Source organism: Narcine bancroftii, chromosome 10 (genome assembly GCF_036971445.1).
Source record: "Narcine bancroftii isolate sNarBan1 chromosome 10, sNarBan1.hap1, whole genome shotgun sequence".
Classification (NCBI taxonomy): domain Eukaryota; kingdom Metazoa; phylum Chordata; class Chondrichthyes; order Torpediniformes; family Narcinidae; genus Narcine; species Narcine bancroftii.
Genome location: NC_091478.1, coordinates 32,405,125 through 32,422,132, shown reverse-complemented (window position 1 = coordinate 32,422,132; position 17,008 = coordinate 32,405,125). Strand labels below are relative to the sequence as shown.

The 17,008-nt window shown below is 36.3% G+C and overlaps 2 protein-coding genes across 3 annotated transcripts in view; one reads left to right on the top strand and one right to left on the bottom strand.

Annotated features, from left to right (window-relative positions):
• fra10ac1 (FRA10A associated CGG repeat 1) overlaps positions 1-15,350 on the top strand; it is a 73,666-nt gene extending 58,316 nt beyond the window's left edge. The window contains exon 13 of one of the 2 annotated variants that reach the window (XM_069900559.1): positions 15,248-15,350. In XM_069900559.1, coding sequence (XP_069756660.1) covers positions 15,248-15,335 — 88 coding nt within the window. In that variant the 3' untranslated portion in view covers positions 15,336-15,350. Of the gene's footprint in view, positions 1-6,555; positions 7,864-15,247 lie in introns of those variants that run through there. The other variant, XM_069900558.1, reaches the window with a different exon arrangement.
• The window catches only part of pde6c (phosphodiesterase 6C, cGMP-specific, cone, alpha prime), a 34,227-nt gene continuing 21,381 nt past the window's right edge, over positions 4,163-17,008 (bottom strand). Inside the window, exons 8-22 of the mRNA XM_069900552.1 lie at positions 15,332-15,379; positions 14,639-14,788; positions 11,848-11,991; positions 11,250-11,315; positions 11,000-11,146; positions 10,236-10,343; positions 10,011-10,120; positions 9,376-9,463; positions 9,157-9,257; positions 7,489-7,596; positions 7,335-7,398; positions 6,523-6,597; positions 6,165-6,248; positions 5,872-6,022; positions 4,163-5,248 (exon numbers count right to left, since the gene is read on the bottom strand). Coding sequence (XP_069756653.1) covers positions 5,163-5,248; positions 5,872-6,022; positions 6,165-6,248; positions 6,523-6,597; positions 7,335-7,398; positions 7,489-7,596; positions 9,157-9,257; positions 9,376-9,463; positions 10,011-10,120; positions 10,236-10,343; positions 11,000-11,146; positions 11,250-11,315; positions 11,848-11,991; positions 14,639-14,788; positions 15,332-15,379 — 1,530 coding nt within the window. The 3' untranslated portion in view covers positions 4,163-5,162. The remainder of the gene's footprint in view (positions 5,249-5,871; positions 6,023-6,164; positions 6,249-6,522; positions 6,598-7,334; positions 7,399-7,488; positions 7,597-9,156; positions 9,258-9,375; positions 9,464-10,010; positions 10,121-10,235; positions 10,344-10,999; positions 11,147-11,249; positions 11,316-11,847; positions 11,992-14,638; positions 14,789-15,331; positions 15,380-17,008) is intronic.

Genomic DNA, 17,008 nt, shown 5'->3' with positions numbered 1-17,008 from the left:
TTCCGCCATTTCTGACACCTACTATGTGATCCCACCACCAGACACATCAGACACATCTTCCCCTCTTCTGCCATCTCTGCCTTCCCCTAGACACTTATCCCTGTGATCACAGGAAGTGTTATACTTAAACCCACACCTCCCTCACCACAATTCGGGGCCCCATACAATCCTTCCAAGTGAAGTGACACGACTTGTGAATCTGCAGGCGTCATCTTCTGCATCTGGTGTTTCCCCCTTGCAGTATCCTCTACATCAGAGAAACTGGATGCAGACTAGGAGATCACTTCATTGAGCACCTCGGCTCTGTCTGCCGCAATAGCAAGGATCACTCAACTCTCCCAGTGGTAGCCCATTTTGATTCCCTGCCCCATTTCTATGTCAGCATGTCATGCACTTGCCAGACTGAAAACACCCACAAATCTCATTTCTGTCCGGACACTAACTGGATGGCATTAACTTTGACCTCTGATTTCTGTTACACCCCCCTCCCCATCTATTGCTATTTCTCCTTTCTTCTATCTCATTCCTTCTCTCTCCCTCTCTCTCACTTTCTCTCTCTCTCTCCTTTTATCTCTATCTTCTTATCTCCAAATCTGCATTCACAAAGCCACCCCTCCCCTCATTAATTCTCACCTTTCCTCTTGTCCTATGCTCGGTCTGTGCTCCCCCTTGCCTTTTAATTCAGACACCTGTCTGCTTTTTACTCATTCCTTGAAGAAGGGCCCAGGCCCGAAACCTAGGTTGTATATCTTTATCTCCTGTGGTAAAGGAAACCTGCTGAGTTCCTCAAGCATTTCTGTGTTTTGATTGGCTCCCTTGTTCCGTCCTTGCTAAACCTGTTCACGGAGTACACATCTGCATGTTCTATTTTGTTCTAAGTTCTCTTCACTCACCACCCCAAAGCTTGCTGATCTGCTTTGACTCTAGATTTTTCTATATTTTTTTTAATTCTCATGTTTTTATGACTCAATGCTTGGTCAAACTGTAATCTCTCCAGGCCGAAATGAGCTGAGATATCTACAGCTTCCAATTATATGAATCACCCCCAGATTTAATCATGGAGGTCTGAATTCCGTCATTTAACCCCCTCCCTGGCTAACTTTTTCATCCTTTAAAACCTATTTTGACTGCCATTCTGATGGGCCTGATAAAACTTTCAATCAAAGTTTTCCAATTATTTGATTAGGATGGTATGCTAAATTAAGGATAATATATAAATGCATATGATATTACTGTTATACATTCATTTAATCAATCAGTATGCCTTTGTAACTCTCTGCTTAGCACTACTTGTGTCCTGGTTAATTTGAGTAATCTGCAAGTGTGGAGCTATTCTACTCATTTCATCCAAGCCATGGTGAAATGAGTTTAATTTCCATGACACATTGCTCTTATCATTTCCTGTTAATTAGCATCTGTTTCCTATTTTCTTAAATTTGACTCTGGCTCAACCAGTTAGCTACCTACAGTGCCATCCATCATCTTTGGGACAAAGACACTGTTCCTTTATTTGTCCCTGTGCTTCACAGTTTTAAATTTTAAATCAAACAATTCATATGTGATTAAAGTGTTCCAGATTTTATTCAAGGTTATTTGGATGCATTTTGGTTTGCCCATGTAGAAATTACAGCATTTTTTTTAATACAAAGTCCCCTCATTTCAGGGCACCATAATATTTGGGACATATCAATGATATTTATATTAAGTATATTATGTATATCATTTAGTACTTTGTTGAATATCCCTTGCATGCAATGACTGCTTGAAGTCTGTGATACAAAGACAGCAACAGGTGCTGAGGATCTTCTCTGGTGATGCTCTGCTAGGTCTCTACTACAGTCATCTACAACTCCTGCTTATTTTGGGTGGTTGTCCCCTGGAGTTTTTTGTTCAGCATATGGAAGGCATGCTCAATTAGATTTAGATTGGATGATCGATTTGGCCATTCAAGAATTTTCCAGCTTTTAGCTTTGAAAAACTCTTTTATTGCTATAGTAGTATGTTTGGAATCATTGTCTTGCTGTAGGATGAAGCACTGTCCAATGAGTTTTGGAGGCATTTGCTTGAACTTCTTCATACAGTGTTAGTGGCCCCATGAAGCATGGAAAGAGTCCAAACTGCATACACCATAGCTTCAACTTGCCAGGTATGTGGTTCTGTCAATGCTCTCAAGGCCACTGATGGCATCCTTCCTGAGCTGATGTACCTACTCTGTATCTTTGAGGGATGTGTTATACCACCAACCTAAGCCTTTCACTGGTTTCTCGAAGACTGTTGGAATCGTCTCATTGCCCATGTAGAAGCGTTGGTCTACCAGCTTCCCCTTGATGATGGAGATGCTTTTGGACTTGCTAGGCTTGATCTTCATTTGAATCTGCTCGATGTTCTCTTGAAGATTCCTCAACTGATGTACAGTACAAGGCTCGGTTGTGGTCAGTGTTGTGAGAGCGTCCACATAAGTTCTGATAGCCGGCAGCCTCAAGCCAGATCTTGTGCAATGCCCTCCAACCACCTATCGAGATGCTCTAATGATATCCTCCATGGTGAAGGCTAGCAGAGAGATGGTACAACCGCCCAAGATTCAAACTTCCAGAAGTTGCCACACTGTGGTGTAGCCAAACATGTCTTGGAAGTAGGCCTTAGGGAGTTTGAAGAAGTCGAAAACAGCCCAGAGGTGGTTAAGGGGGCTGAACCAAAGGCGATGTCCAGGAACACCACATGAATATCTGTTCCCTCCTTCTTGGTGACCTGAATCTGATGCCAGATGGTGCAAGGATGTTCCATTCAACCAGAGAAGCCCAAGATCCCTGCTTTCTGGATTGATATATCAATCAAATGGTTTCTTTGCGGATATGTTGACAGCCTATGAGCCACCACACCATAGATTTTGCCCTCAACATTCAGGAGACTGATCTGGAAGAATTGGCTGATTTCTGATTAACCCTTTTCCTTCTCTCTGCCATGATGTTGATATCCCCTGGTTATTCCAGGCTACTTTCATGAGCTTTCAGAGGAACAGCAGGACACCTGGTACATTTTTGTAGAGCCTGTATGGCACTCCATTGGAATCTGGGGCTGATGCAGCCCTTGCTCTATGTACAATCTTCTCCATCTCATTCCATGTAGGTAGGCTGCTATCAGGTTGGTGTTTTGGTGAATGGATTGGTGGCATATCAAGTGGGATAGTGATCTCTTTGTGGCATTGGTTGTCTGTGTAGAGCTTTTCCAGGTGTTTTTGCTTGAATAGTATTCAAATCCACATGAAAGCTTTGGAAGATTACACTAAGGCATCTTCAGTTTGCTCACTCCTTCGTTGGGGTAAAATCCGTTACAGGTGTCCCCTTTGTAATGACAGTCCGAATAATAGAATTTCATCCTTGGAGAATTCATAGATCACAACCCTAAAAGTTGAGATAGGGAATAAAGTTTGCTCTGGGGAATTTATGTGAACAAGCTAAATAAATATTTTTTTCAACTTGTGTTTCCTGTTACATGTCCATCTTAGCATTAAGGAAAATCATGATCTGATCTATTTTCCAGCAACATCCCCAACCCTTATTATGCAGGGGTTGCTTGTATAACCTAATATTTGGGTTTTTTCAATCCCCACTGCTTACTGTTACCTTTTTTTACAACTTGTTTCACATCCATTATGCATTTTTTTCCTTGAATGTTTGATCATTTCTTTTTTCTAATTGACATTATTTCTGAAATGTATGGTTTTTGACGCAGTTGATGAATAATTCAATGAATGTGCTCTTTAAATCATAACTCAGACGTAATCCATGGCATTCCATTGTAACAATCATTTTTAAATTAAGTCACCACATTTTTTAGGTCAAAACAAACAGATATGGAATCCCAAAATTCATCTAATATATTTTCCACTCTGAATCCACTGCATGTACCTTAGATCTTTATTCAGGATTCTTTTTCAGTTGTAAATTTATTTTGGTTATCAATATTTTTAGCATGGTCTCAAATTTTCCATAACAACATTAGTCATTCGTGCATCTCTTAAAAATTTCAAATAACTCATTACAGTAAAATTAAGCCCTTTCGTGTTTTTCTAGCTTCCTAAAGCCAATTAGTTGTAAGGGATGTAATGCAAACAAAGAAGGTTTGTATTCTTTCAGGGATAATTACACTAATGTAAACAATGTGACATCCAAATGGAACTTTATTAATCACATGACTGCAGAAGTGCTGGCTTTTACAGTGGTTGCAACCTTTATTGAAAACTTGTTAAATTAATAATTCAATGAATATATCAGTGTTCATTATTAAACAACAAATTTTGTGACGAGTTCTGATTCTGTATTTAACAGCATACAAGACCCACCTTTTTCCCAAAAAATGGCTCAAAAATATCCCCCGGATCTTATATGCAAAGTCAAAATTAGGGTGATAATGGTAACGCAAACAGTGATCATTGTCGCTGTATGGCTCACTAGCATCACTGCCATCTATCGTTGGGGGCTGGTGGCAGGTTTTCAAAGCGGGGTGGTGGGATCAGCGCAGGTACCAAAAATAGGCCGTCGGGAGAGAGCAGGACCAGTGCAGGTACTGACAGCGAGCACCAGGAGAGAGCGGGACCAACTAGGGTAGCATCAAAAATAACATATAATTTAAGAAATAACATCACAGTATTCAAACAAATTTGGGATCCGTACATGGAACACAACAGAGAAGTCCTACCGCAGACCTCCACCACCTAAAATGACAGAAGGAGAAGACAACGAAATGAACTGACGCAGTATGTAAAAGTAGATGACACAAATTTCTTGTTTATTTTCATTGTGTGATGACATTGTTTAATGGATTTAATGTATCATATATGTTGAACGTTGAGTGAGTGGGGAGGGGGGTGAAGGAGGGAGGGGGGAAAAAGGGGAGAAAATGACACTGTATATTCAAGAGGGAAATGTTTGTGTGTATTTTGGTCAGTATAGTTCATAGTGTGAAAAATAAAAAAAAATTTAAAAAAAAAACAAGGCAGTCAGAAGAGAATGGGACCAGCATTATACTGTAGCTACCGGTACATATTTCAATAACATTAAATGCTTACCCATCAATACCCTAAAAAAATTCTTAATATTCCTCGTTGAAATGGTGTGGGGTCTTATATGCTGTCAAATACAATATTTGTTTTGTAAAGCTATTCAAAATATTTCACATGTTCTGGATTTTCCTCCATGTTTGCTTTCATTATTTGCTTTTCCTTCGCCTCCTACTCCTCCATTTGCTGCTGCAGGAAGACAAGATGAGAGGGATTTAAATTGTTTATGTTGATCTGATACTTAAACTGGTTCTAAAAAGTTCAGACTAAAACTTTAATTATATTATAATCCAACTGAATTAAGATCTATTCAGGTTTTTCTAAACAACACTGGGCCAAATTATCCTGACCAAACTCACCTCCCATCCAGGTAATTTTTCCCCAGATTCAGGGAACCAGATGAACTCACTGTGATCCATAAGGAGTCTGAATAAATGTAGACATCAGGACCTCTGACCCCTACCATCCCAGAATGGTCTGCCAGCCTGGTAATCAATTTTTTTTTTTTTTAAGAGTTTTTAAATGTCTCAGGTAGTCAGACATCTAAAAAGCTATTCAAATAGACAAATTTTTTTTTTTTAAAAATGGTGACTTAAATGTTCAAGTAAAAATAATGAATTAGAACAACAACCAATAATTTAAAGCATTAAAATCGTTCCTTCTCCATTCCCCAGCAATCAGGTACATCCACTTTCAATTTCCATCACATAATTCATTCCATTAACATATCACATCAAGTTCAAATGAGTTTCATTTGAGAGCAGCTGGAGATTTTTTTTCTCAAAAATTATGATAAATGGGAGATATTCAACCTTTTTTGGCTGCCATTTCCTCTTGCTCCTTTTGTTCTTCAAGTAGCTTCATCTTTGCTTCATACTCATCCGCAAGCGATTTCCATTCAACTCTGTTGTTTTGGAGACCATCATACATTGGTGTTATTTCTTTATGGAATCTTGCAAATTCCTGGACAAGACATTCAGCAATTAAATGTCAGTTTTTGATGAGTATTTAATAAATAAATCTGGGTCCTAATTAGAATTTAAAAGTAAAATCAATTAATTTAGAAAAAAGACTAGATGGGAAATAAAAGCATCATTTTACTTACTTTATACACAAAGGTGCACACAAAGTCGATGAATCCAACTTGTAGTTTGGGGAGTTCATCTTTCTTATTTCTGTCCATCATGGGCTGTTTAAGACAGGAATATCGTCAGCATAAATCATTAAGCTAATGTATATATTTCATTCAGCAAAGTTTATTGACTGGCATTAAATATGATCCTTCCCTGGCATCTTTAAAGTTACATAAAGAAAAAAAAACTATTCAATGTATGTTAAAAATTCAAGTCAGAAGTAGCTACCGGTATTTTTTTTTTCCATCTGATATCCTAATTATCCATGAAATCTAGTTGTAGACTTGAAACAATGTGAAGTTAAAATTAATACAAGGATTGAGAATTTACAATTGGTTGTTGCTGTAACACTGTCTGTTCCAGATCACCTTGCTCCCAGAATTCATTGGCCACCATGAGTGCAACCTGGAATAAAAACAAAATACAGCTAAAAAGAATTTCAGATTTGACTACAAAGGAAAACAGAAGAATACCAAGCTCAGTACCTCAAGCAAATAAGTTGCTCATACTGCTTCCTAGTCATTAAAATGGCACAAAGAAAATTAAAGATCACTAAAATCCAAATTTTACAAAAAATTCTGTTACTGTTTTACCATGTTTCCCAAATTGAAATTGAAATTCTCATTTTAAATCTTAAGATGTGATAAAATTATCCTTTCTTTCATTGAAAAACAAAAGCAAGTTACAGACAATTAAATTACAATGAAGTTTGCATATAGCTTTTTCTGAAAACGGAATAACAAAGCTCTGCACATGTATAATGAAATTCCCATTAATGAAGGTTTTTCTTGGAAAAACTTTAAGACGTTTTATTTTTTTATCTATTTTCATTCATGTTAACCATTTTATCAAATATTGAAGCAGGCTTTAAAAAAGTCTGTGGAAAATGGTTGTGGAATTTAAAAACAATTAATATAAATGTTTTGGAATCACTTTTTTTTTTAAACGTCGACATTTTAAATGCTGATCCAATTCTTGATTTAAACAATTGTTATAAGGTTTTTGTTATATGTAAATACATAATTTAAATTGTTAACAGCGTTAGCTTTTCAGTTTTAAAGATTTCCTATTGCACTTGGTTGGATATTCAGAATAGTGTATAATGCTGAGTGTAGCAAGGTTAAGATCAGCAATTTTGCTACCTTGCTTTGTACGTCCCAAGGTTTTGTTATAGCAGACAAGTCACATCCCGTCATCATCATTGCCCTGCGAAGGTACAAGAAGATATTTGATCAATACTACCAAAATATTACAGAAACCTTTCCAAAAAAAAATGCCAAGAGACAAAATACATACATGACAATTTCTTTCTTGGTTGGGTCAGAAGAAATATATGTTATGGCCTCTTCTTCATTATCTGTTTGTTCAATATGGTCAACAATCTTTTGAAACATTGTCCTTTTCCTGTAAAATATTTCAAAAATACAATGGTGCATTTTACCTATAATTGGTTTCCACTGAGAGGATGTCAGGGTGTAAGCTACAGACATTGATGTTTATATAGTTTGTGTATGTGTGTGAAAAAATATAAAAAAACATAATATATGTTACCTTGCTGTATGTCTAAATGTAAAATAAAAAAGGGACCATTTTCATTCCCTTTATAAATGGAAAAGAGAATAAAATGGAATATAAAGAGTGTGCCTTTTTGATAAAATAGCCCAAATTTCATTTTACTCTCTTGTGTGATTTTTTTTCTTTAGCTCTTTAAAGGTCCAAAAGACCTAATTAATTTCTTCCTTAAAGCACCAGTCTTAGAAAATATTTTGGTGTCATCTTGAAATACAATTTCCTTCCCTTTATTAGATTGTTATTTTGGAGAATTGAAAACAGAATGATTAGCATGGCAATTTTAGTTTCTAAATGAGGAGAGGGAATTCCTCCATTCCAAATCACAGACACAGTCTTATTTCCCAAAACAAGAGTTCCTTTAATACATCAGTTAAGTGCTCTGAAAAGCCACTTTTATTACCCCGACCTCCTCCAAAAACATTAACGTTAATTTTGGTAAATGCATCTGTATTCCTAGATATTAGTTTGAAAATGGTAAACAAATTAATATCCCAGATATGTTTTCTTTCACAACTTCTCAATTTATATCCATTACTTGTGATTTTATTTTGTGGTTTTACTTTGGAGTAATTATTAATAATTACATTCATATTATTTTTACTCCTGTGACATTCTGTCTGTGTAAGTCTTCAGTAGAACAGTGTGTGAATGACCAGAACAATGAAAGAATTTTTGAATGATCTTTTTCAAGAGAATTTCAAGAGAATATCCTGATTATAATATCCCCACTATTCCATTTCTGTTTAATTGCTTCACTACCATCATCTGGCTCTTTCTGGTTGTTTTCTGCATTTGCTGATGTTAATTTCATTTATTAGTTTATTCTGTGAAATATTTCCATTCATCAATTATACACTGTATGTGTAAATTATTTCATTTTCAAAATCTATTCCTTTTTTCACATTCACACAGTATTATCACCAATAAAGCTTATTTCTACTGTAAAATTTCTCACCTCTATTTCTACCTCCATCTTTGAAACCCATATACCTGTACGTATCTTCAACACCTCCAAATTCAACCATTCTAATGCTTCAGATTTATGATATATGTGTCACTTCTTTTCTGGAAGATGAATTTGTTTTTCTATAAATATCAAGTATCTCCTGTAATGTCAAATTGTGTCCCTTTTACTAAAGCAGGCAGTAATGATAATGCATTTATTGTTGTAGACACAAGTGCAATATACACATACACCAAAATTCTTACCTGCTGAAGCCAAATACTTTGTATAAAAAAACAACTCCGAGTACACATTAAATTACTGAACAGAAAGAGATAATGAATTCAAAATAGACATCAATAATATTCAGTTACAGTGGAACAAGAAAAATTGCACTTCAATAGTCCAGACAGTAGCAAGCAAGAAGGATCACATAAATAAGCACATACTTGAAATACAGTGCCAAGTCAGTGGCAATTATAGCAACTTCCATTAAATGCATGACTGTTTCATACTGATGGTGGTTCAGATTCTGAAGAATATTTATACTCTGTCCATTGAAAAGAAAGTAAAAGAAAATCAGTAAATTCAAAATTGCATATCCCGTGAAAGTTTCAAATATTTGCAGTTTTAAATAAAATGTTATCCTCAATGAATGACAAACTGACCTCATCCTGAAGTAGTGTTTTACTGTATTCCAGGTGATGTCTTTCCAAAATAGAGGATCCATGCAGCCTTGCTAGAGGTGCTTGTGATCTATAATTGAACATTGTTATAACATATGATCAAACTTAATAATATGCTTCAGATCTTTTGGTCAATAACTGATCAGACTATCATCAAAAATATTATTATCCTAAGTATTTTATGTCTGCCATATTCAAGCACCCAGTTAAATGCAGATGCCAGGAAGCTACCTTGTGGGTTTTTCTCTCCTCCTCAAACTTTTAAACCTTTGAAACTCACGATTAGACCGAAGGGAATAGATGATGTTGCAAAATTTAAACAGTAGCCTCACCATGAAATCTGAGGTTAGCTGTTCTCTGAATGGCCCAAGAATCCATGCAGTTCTGGCTTACTTACAGATTGGCTATAAATCCAGTCATTGTCAATGACAATCACATCCAAGAAATGAAAATAATAAAAATCACTCTGGGAGTTATTTCCTTCTTGTCTGCAGTAGTTCATGAAGGAGCTCCACTCTTCAGTAAATTGGAGATAATCAATAATTATAAATCCTAACAAGAATATCCAGATTTGAAAAATGTATGTTTAAGAGCCATTAAGTATTAACACCACTTACTTCATCTGGTACAAATTATTAGTGCCACGGTGATCAATATCATGACAGAAAGCTGCTGTAACCATGGCGAAGGCTTCCAGATCGGAATAATATTTCTTTATTTTTCCTGTCTGCAAAGTGAAATAATTTTTAAAACACACAATAAAAATATTATTTGTATAATTTCTGGATAGTTCAGTTTTGAAATGACCAAACCCAAGTTGGTTTGAAGCATTGTACCCTTACCATTAGAAGTGTAAACATGGTCTGTCCCACATTAAACCCGTGACGCCAGTTATGGTAAGTGATATCACGGTAACCTTTCCTGATCGTATACATCCATCGAGTCAATACCTGAAGCAAAACACAGTGCCTTTTTCATGGAAGATTTAATTTAATTTGGAGATGCAATATAGTAACATGCCTTTCCAGCCCACAAGTTCTCACCATCCAAGTACAATTAACCTACTGAGCATTTGGAATTATGTTAAAGAATATAAAAAAGTCTTGCATAGAAATTTATATTTGGCTGTAAAATCGTATATATATTATTGAAAAATAGATCATTAGGATTCTATTATTCTGTCTTTAAACAAGAGCACACCCTCTCTCCCAATTAATTTATTAGAAATAAAATCCAAGCCAAATGTAATTATTTGATGTAGGATAAAATACAATGGCCAACCCAATTATCCATTTTACAATAATATCTAAATACATATACAAATGAGAATGCATCAAAGTTATTTTAACAATAACCTTTTAATTCAGAGTCTTGTAGCCTAATATCTTTGAACCAACTCCTAATATCTGTATTAATTGACCCAGTAGCACCAGGGTCCAGAAATCTTCTGAAATAGAAGACCAGCCAGAACAAGCACCTTAGATGTCAGGGCTTCAGAAAACAACTTGGGGGGAAAAAAATAAGTAAAAATGAGCTCAGCTATGTTCTTGCAAATTATCCAATTGATTAAAAAGATACAACATAAATTGAACTTAAAAAGACTCACATCTGCTGGTATTTTGAATTTTGTTATAGCCTTTATTTCAAAGAAACATCGGATTCCATACTTGATTAGATCAAACTCTGAAACTGATAAGTCACTGAAGTGAAATTCATAGAGCTCAATATTGCCTGGGTCAGGTAATTCTTCTTCCTATAAATAAAATTCAAGTTATATTAAAGAAGGTAAATTATGTTTAATTCCAAAATACTGTACAACAGCCAACAGTGTTCAAGAGATAACAAAAGTAATTTACCAAGATTGTAATAAGTTCCTTCTGATCACAATCTGCAACATCCTTGTTCAGTTTCTCTTTTGTTTTCTGTGGAAAGATGGAACGCTCAATGAAATGAAAAGGGGTTTGATTTATTTTGTTCCTTTACATTAATCAATCAAAAATCCGGTTTCTCTACTGTAAGGTAAAACATCATGAGATGGGAATGTGTAGGGAGTTACCCTGTACAGGGCAGTAACAAGAAGGGGAGGTGTCCTTGTACTCCTGTTAGGCAAAACATCATGAGATGGGAATGTACAGGGCTGTAACAAGATGTGAATGCATCCTTGTACTTACAAGATAAGAGAGACATTGATGGATTGAGAGGCAGGAAGCTAGCAGGGAAAGGATAGCAACAGTTTTAGTCATTGGACAAGTAATGATATGATGATGTTCTAAGCACATATCCAAGGGTATAAAAAATCACCATTTTGCTGATAACGGCAGAATGCATTCTCCGACTAACATGGTTAGTCGCAAGTGTTACAATCCGGTAATAAAGAACAAAGAACCCTGATTTCGACTCAGCCTGGTGTTTGTCTCACTCATTCATGAACAAAGCAGACCTAACACTACCTACCAAAATGGTTTGAAGTTCTTTGTTGGTGCACTTTGAATGGTACATTAACATTTCCGACGCAATATCTTTCCTGCTTTGTAGTTTATTCATTTTATCATAAGTATCTGTGTTCAGGAGTGACCATCCTAGGAACTGTGTCAAGGTCTGAAACAAGCACATTGCTGAAGTTAGTAAACCTCATTTATACCAGAAGTAGTCTCAATAGAAATTGGCCCAGAAAATCTTGTGGGGATGTAATCAGCAATTCATCCTTTGCCACTGTCAGTATATGGCACAAATATATGTACAAAGAATAGGACATAATAATGTTGTCTTAGTATTTGAAAATATTATAAAACCAAAAAAAATGACACACAAAGTCATACAGTGTTTAATTTGCCCCTATTATGAACCAGGCCTCTAGAAATCAATTCCTATTTTCCAATGCCATAAATGGGACATGGAGCTAATAAAAGAAAAATAAACTAAAGTAAAAGTTGTGAAAAATCATGACAAAGTTTGAGGAGTAGCAAAAAAAGTGGTGGAAGACACTTTACCTAAATGTTCTCTTCAGTACTTGTATGCCAATATAACTACTTATTTTAGATGTTGAAACATCTGTAATGTCCCTTATCATCTAGATGGCCCTTTTATTATCAGCTTTTATATTGGGTTTGGTATGTAGTGTGGATGTGGTTAATATTCTATATTGGACAGGATACGAATTAGACTACAGTGTGAGAGACCAAGGCAGTGTGCTATAGCAGTAGACATTTTCAGTTGTAACTAAATTATTCTCTTAGATTACAATAAATTATAAACAAGTTGAATTGAAACGTCTCAACATCTGCCTTGAGTTCAACATTACACAGTAGTTCAGGAAAAAAAAAATCCAACTACATCATTTCCACAGGGAAGCATAGAGATGCCCATTTATCATTGCTCCAAGATTTCTACAGCTCCTTGGATTGCAGCAGCATTAAACCTGCATCTTCAGGAAGGTAGAAGTTCAGTGTTCCTATGTGCAATTACAATTTTGTAAGTACTACATTCAAAGACATTTGGACAGATATAAAACCTGCATCGTCAGGAAGGTAGAAGTTCAGTGTTCCTATGTGCAATTACAATTTTGTAAGTACTACATTCAAAGACCATATAACCACTTACACCACAGAACAGGCCAATTCGGCCCTACTAGTCCATGCCGTAACATTTGGACAGATATGTGAAAAGGAAAGGTTTAGAAGGATATGAACCAAATGCAGCCTAGAAATCCAACACGATTAGCATGGATGAGTTGGGCCTAAAGGCCTGTTCCATAATTAATGTCTCAATTAATCTGTTAATAACCCCACCCCCCTTCTAATCTTCCTACTGATTAAGGGGCCCAAGCAAAGAGTGGCCAGAAAATTGAGCCAGATCCTAAAAACAGATCCTGGCTGACTAAAAATTTGTGGGAATCCCACAGATGCAGATGGAAGGTTCAAAGGGAAAAATTCAGTTTCGCACTCCTCCCCATCACTCTGCAAGAATATTTTTGTCAATTGAATACCAAAAATGCCAACTTCAGATGACTGGGATATGGCAGCAGACTTTTGCCTCAGTTCCACTTCCATTCAACAGTTCGGGCTGTTCCCTTGGCCTCTGCTCCCCAAGTAAAAACCAGACTCTTGAGGATTGCAGTAGTAGAGCAGCAAGGAACATTCATACTGTTACGAGCCCAGGGGACCCCAAAACCCAGCAGCAATATAAAATTCACCAATACAAAATGGTTACTTACACAAATGTTGCTTTTAATTATCTTTAAACATAAGAACAGGATCAAACTTTAACTTATTACTATTAACTTAACCCCCTTCTAATTCTAAGTGTATATGTCTGTAATGTGTATATGTTCAGGAATGTTCTTTGATTTACAGTCCAATCTCACTTCTCACTGCTCCAAGTTTACCGGTATCAGACAATTGTTATATTATGCACAGAATTTAACATTTATGAATTTTCACCAGGCTCTGGTGCTTAAATGGTTACCACTCAAGAAAGTTCTTGTTGGTTTCAGAGAGATATTTGTTGCTCGTTGGACTCACACAAACTAATTCCTTCCGATCAGTCATTTCAGTATCTTGCGGAAGAAACTTGCCCCATCATGGGTTTTCCTAATGATAATCTCTTCTCCCAGGTCACCACTGAGTTCCTCTTGTTTCCCTTATTTCAGGAGAAACATTCGAGCCAGCCATTTCCTTTTGTAAGGACTACAAGGGTTTTCAACAGGCTGAACTCAGAATTCACAATCTGTCTTCAAAATGGGGTTCTCAACAAGCTTGCCATGTTGAAGACTTAAAAGCCACTGCAGAACTCAGTTTTCTCTCTCTCTGCTCTCCTGTTTTATTCCTCTCTCTGTTTGCAAAACCACATGACAGATTGCTGGCATCAGAATCATTTTCTGAGCCTGGACATCTGTTGCTTAAGACAATAGTCCATTTATTCCACAACATCAATCCAATTAACACCTACTTGTGAAGTCTCCATAGGCATTCTTCAAAGTTTCTGTAAAGTCACTGGGGACATGAAGTCTCTGCTTATGCATAGCTCTTGCATTTCAAATGAGATGTCTTGTGAAATGTTAATGTCTGTTTGTGAAGTGACCTACACTAAACCCCCACAATCTATCTCTTTTAAAGCCATATTTATATATAATATAAAATGCAATATAACAATTATGCAGCAGGAAGGTGGAAGGAAAGTGTGCACACTGTACTCTTCAAATTTATAGTTTTATAAGGCTTGTGAAAACAAATCCAGTGACACCTACTTCAGTGATCTGCTCATCATATTCATCAAATGGCTTGCCATCCTTTCTATTGTAAAATGTAGCTATTCCCACAATATCTTCTTTCTTATTCACGATTGGCAAAGACAAGACATTTTTTATAACCCAGCCTGTTTCATCTACTGGTCCTTTCTATAAAAGAAGATAGTGAGAGATATAACAAGTTGTACAAAAATAAATTCAAATTATATGTCATGAGACGTAAACACAGCAAGTCCTGAAAGAATATCCCAATTTAAAACGTGTCAAAAATTAATACAAAAATTCTCATACACCAATTTCCTCACTTACAGTATTTTAAAAGTACTGTAATAGGAAATTTATATTTTTATTTGTATTTTTCATGACAAAAAAAATTAATTTAAGATGGTTTGAACAGGTTAACATGCTACTGCCCAATCAATGAATGGATATCATGAATAAATGTTAATTAATTCTGCTTGTCAATGACAAGTTTGTAAGGAAAAGAGTCATACATGTTTATATGAATATATGTAGTGTGTTCATTCTTAATGTTAAACAGTTTTTATATTGGATTATAATACTCTTGGAAATCACTACTAAATCACATAATCATTATTGTTTTAACAGAAATATTTTCTCTCTGGCCAGTTCGTTTCTTGATAGAAAATGCATTGATTTGAGTAGCCTGCAACAAATAAATGCTAGACTTACTTGAAATGTAAAATACTCATCTGCTGGAGCATTCATCATGTTGCAGATCTGTCAACATTCAGATTGATGATAATTAGATTCAATAAAATCCTGCATGAACTTCAAGATCAATTCAATTTTCTTGTCTCTGTTCTATATCCCTGAATTTCCTTTTTGCGTAAGAATCCATCAAAATCAGTTTTGAGTTGTTTCATCGCCTGAGAACCCACATTGGAAGGGGAATTTCAAAGATGAGCAACTTTGAGAGTGAAGAAATTCTTCTTCATTACCATTCAAAGGTTGACTACTTGTCCTTATTTAAGACTACTTCTATATTTCTGGACTCTGCCAAACATTTTTTTCACATTTGCCATTCTCCAATCCTCTGGCACCTTTCTTGTAGCCAAGGATGATTCAATGATCATTGCCAATGCCCCAGCAATCTCTTGCATCGCTTCTTGTGGTATGTCATCTAGACCCAGGGACATAACCAGCATTTCCTCTTTCTTAAACTCAGCATACTCCATTAACCTCATATTCTCCTCTCCCTAGTGAACAGTGAAGCAAAGTATTCATAGCACCTCCCCTACTTCTGCCTCCAGGCATATGTTCCCCCCTTTATTCCTAATCAGTTCTGCCTTCCCTCTCATCATTTTATTCTTCACGTATATGTAGAATGCCTTTGGGTTTTCCTTAATCCTACTTGTAAGGTCTTCTCATGCCCCCTTTTAGCTATCCTAAATGCTTTTTTTAAGCTCTTTCCTGGCTACTATATAATTTTAAATTTACACATACAACATGGTAACAGGCCATTTTGGCCCATGAGCCCCATGCCACCCAATTACACCCAATTAACCTACAACCCCCCCCACAGTATGTTTTGAATGGTGGAAGGAAACCAGAGCCACTGGGGAAATCCCATGCAGATACAGAAAAAACATACCAACTCCTGAAGCACTGGATTCAAATTCCGGTCCCAATCGATGGCACTGTAACAGCATTCACTAACCATTGCCATCCTAATTCTCGTGAGCCTTTCTGATTTTTGCCTCCTGAACCTTATGTACAATTCCTCCTGACCAGCTGTCCTACCTCTCTTATCAACCATGGATGTACTTCATGGATTAAAGATGATTAGAGAAAAGAGATTAGGTATAAAGTGATAATTTTCAGAATGACTGGTTGGAAAGCATGAGCCCGGGCATCAATTATTTGTAATTTATACCAATGATGCATGACAAACTTAATTGGATCTACTTTGGCTGCTTGGATTCAGAATTGGCTTGCCTGCATAAAGCAGAGGAATGTAGAAGATGGAACAAATTCTGTGTGGAGGTCAGTGACTAATGGCATTCCGCAGGGATCTGTTCTGGGATGGCTGCTCTGTGATTTTTATAAATGACTTGGATGAAGAAGTAGATGGGTGGGACAGTCATTTTACAGATGATACAAACGTTGGAGGTGTTGAGGATAGTATAGAAGTTTGTAGGTTACAATAGGATATACTGTAGACAGGATGCAGAGTTTGGCAGCAAAGTGGCAGATGGTGTTCATTGAATGGCTAATTTGCAGGTTATCCAGTATGAAAAGGGCTACTGATTGCCAGTTCTAGTGGGATAAGATTGCCTCTGAAACTATTGCTATAGAATGGCGCTCCATTGGAAAAGGCCTCCAAAAGAATTGAAATGTCAACTGAGT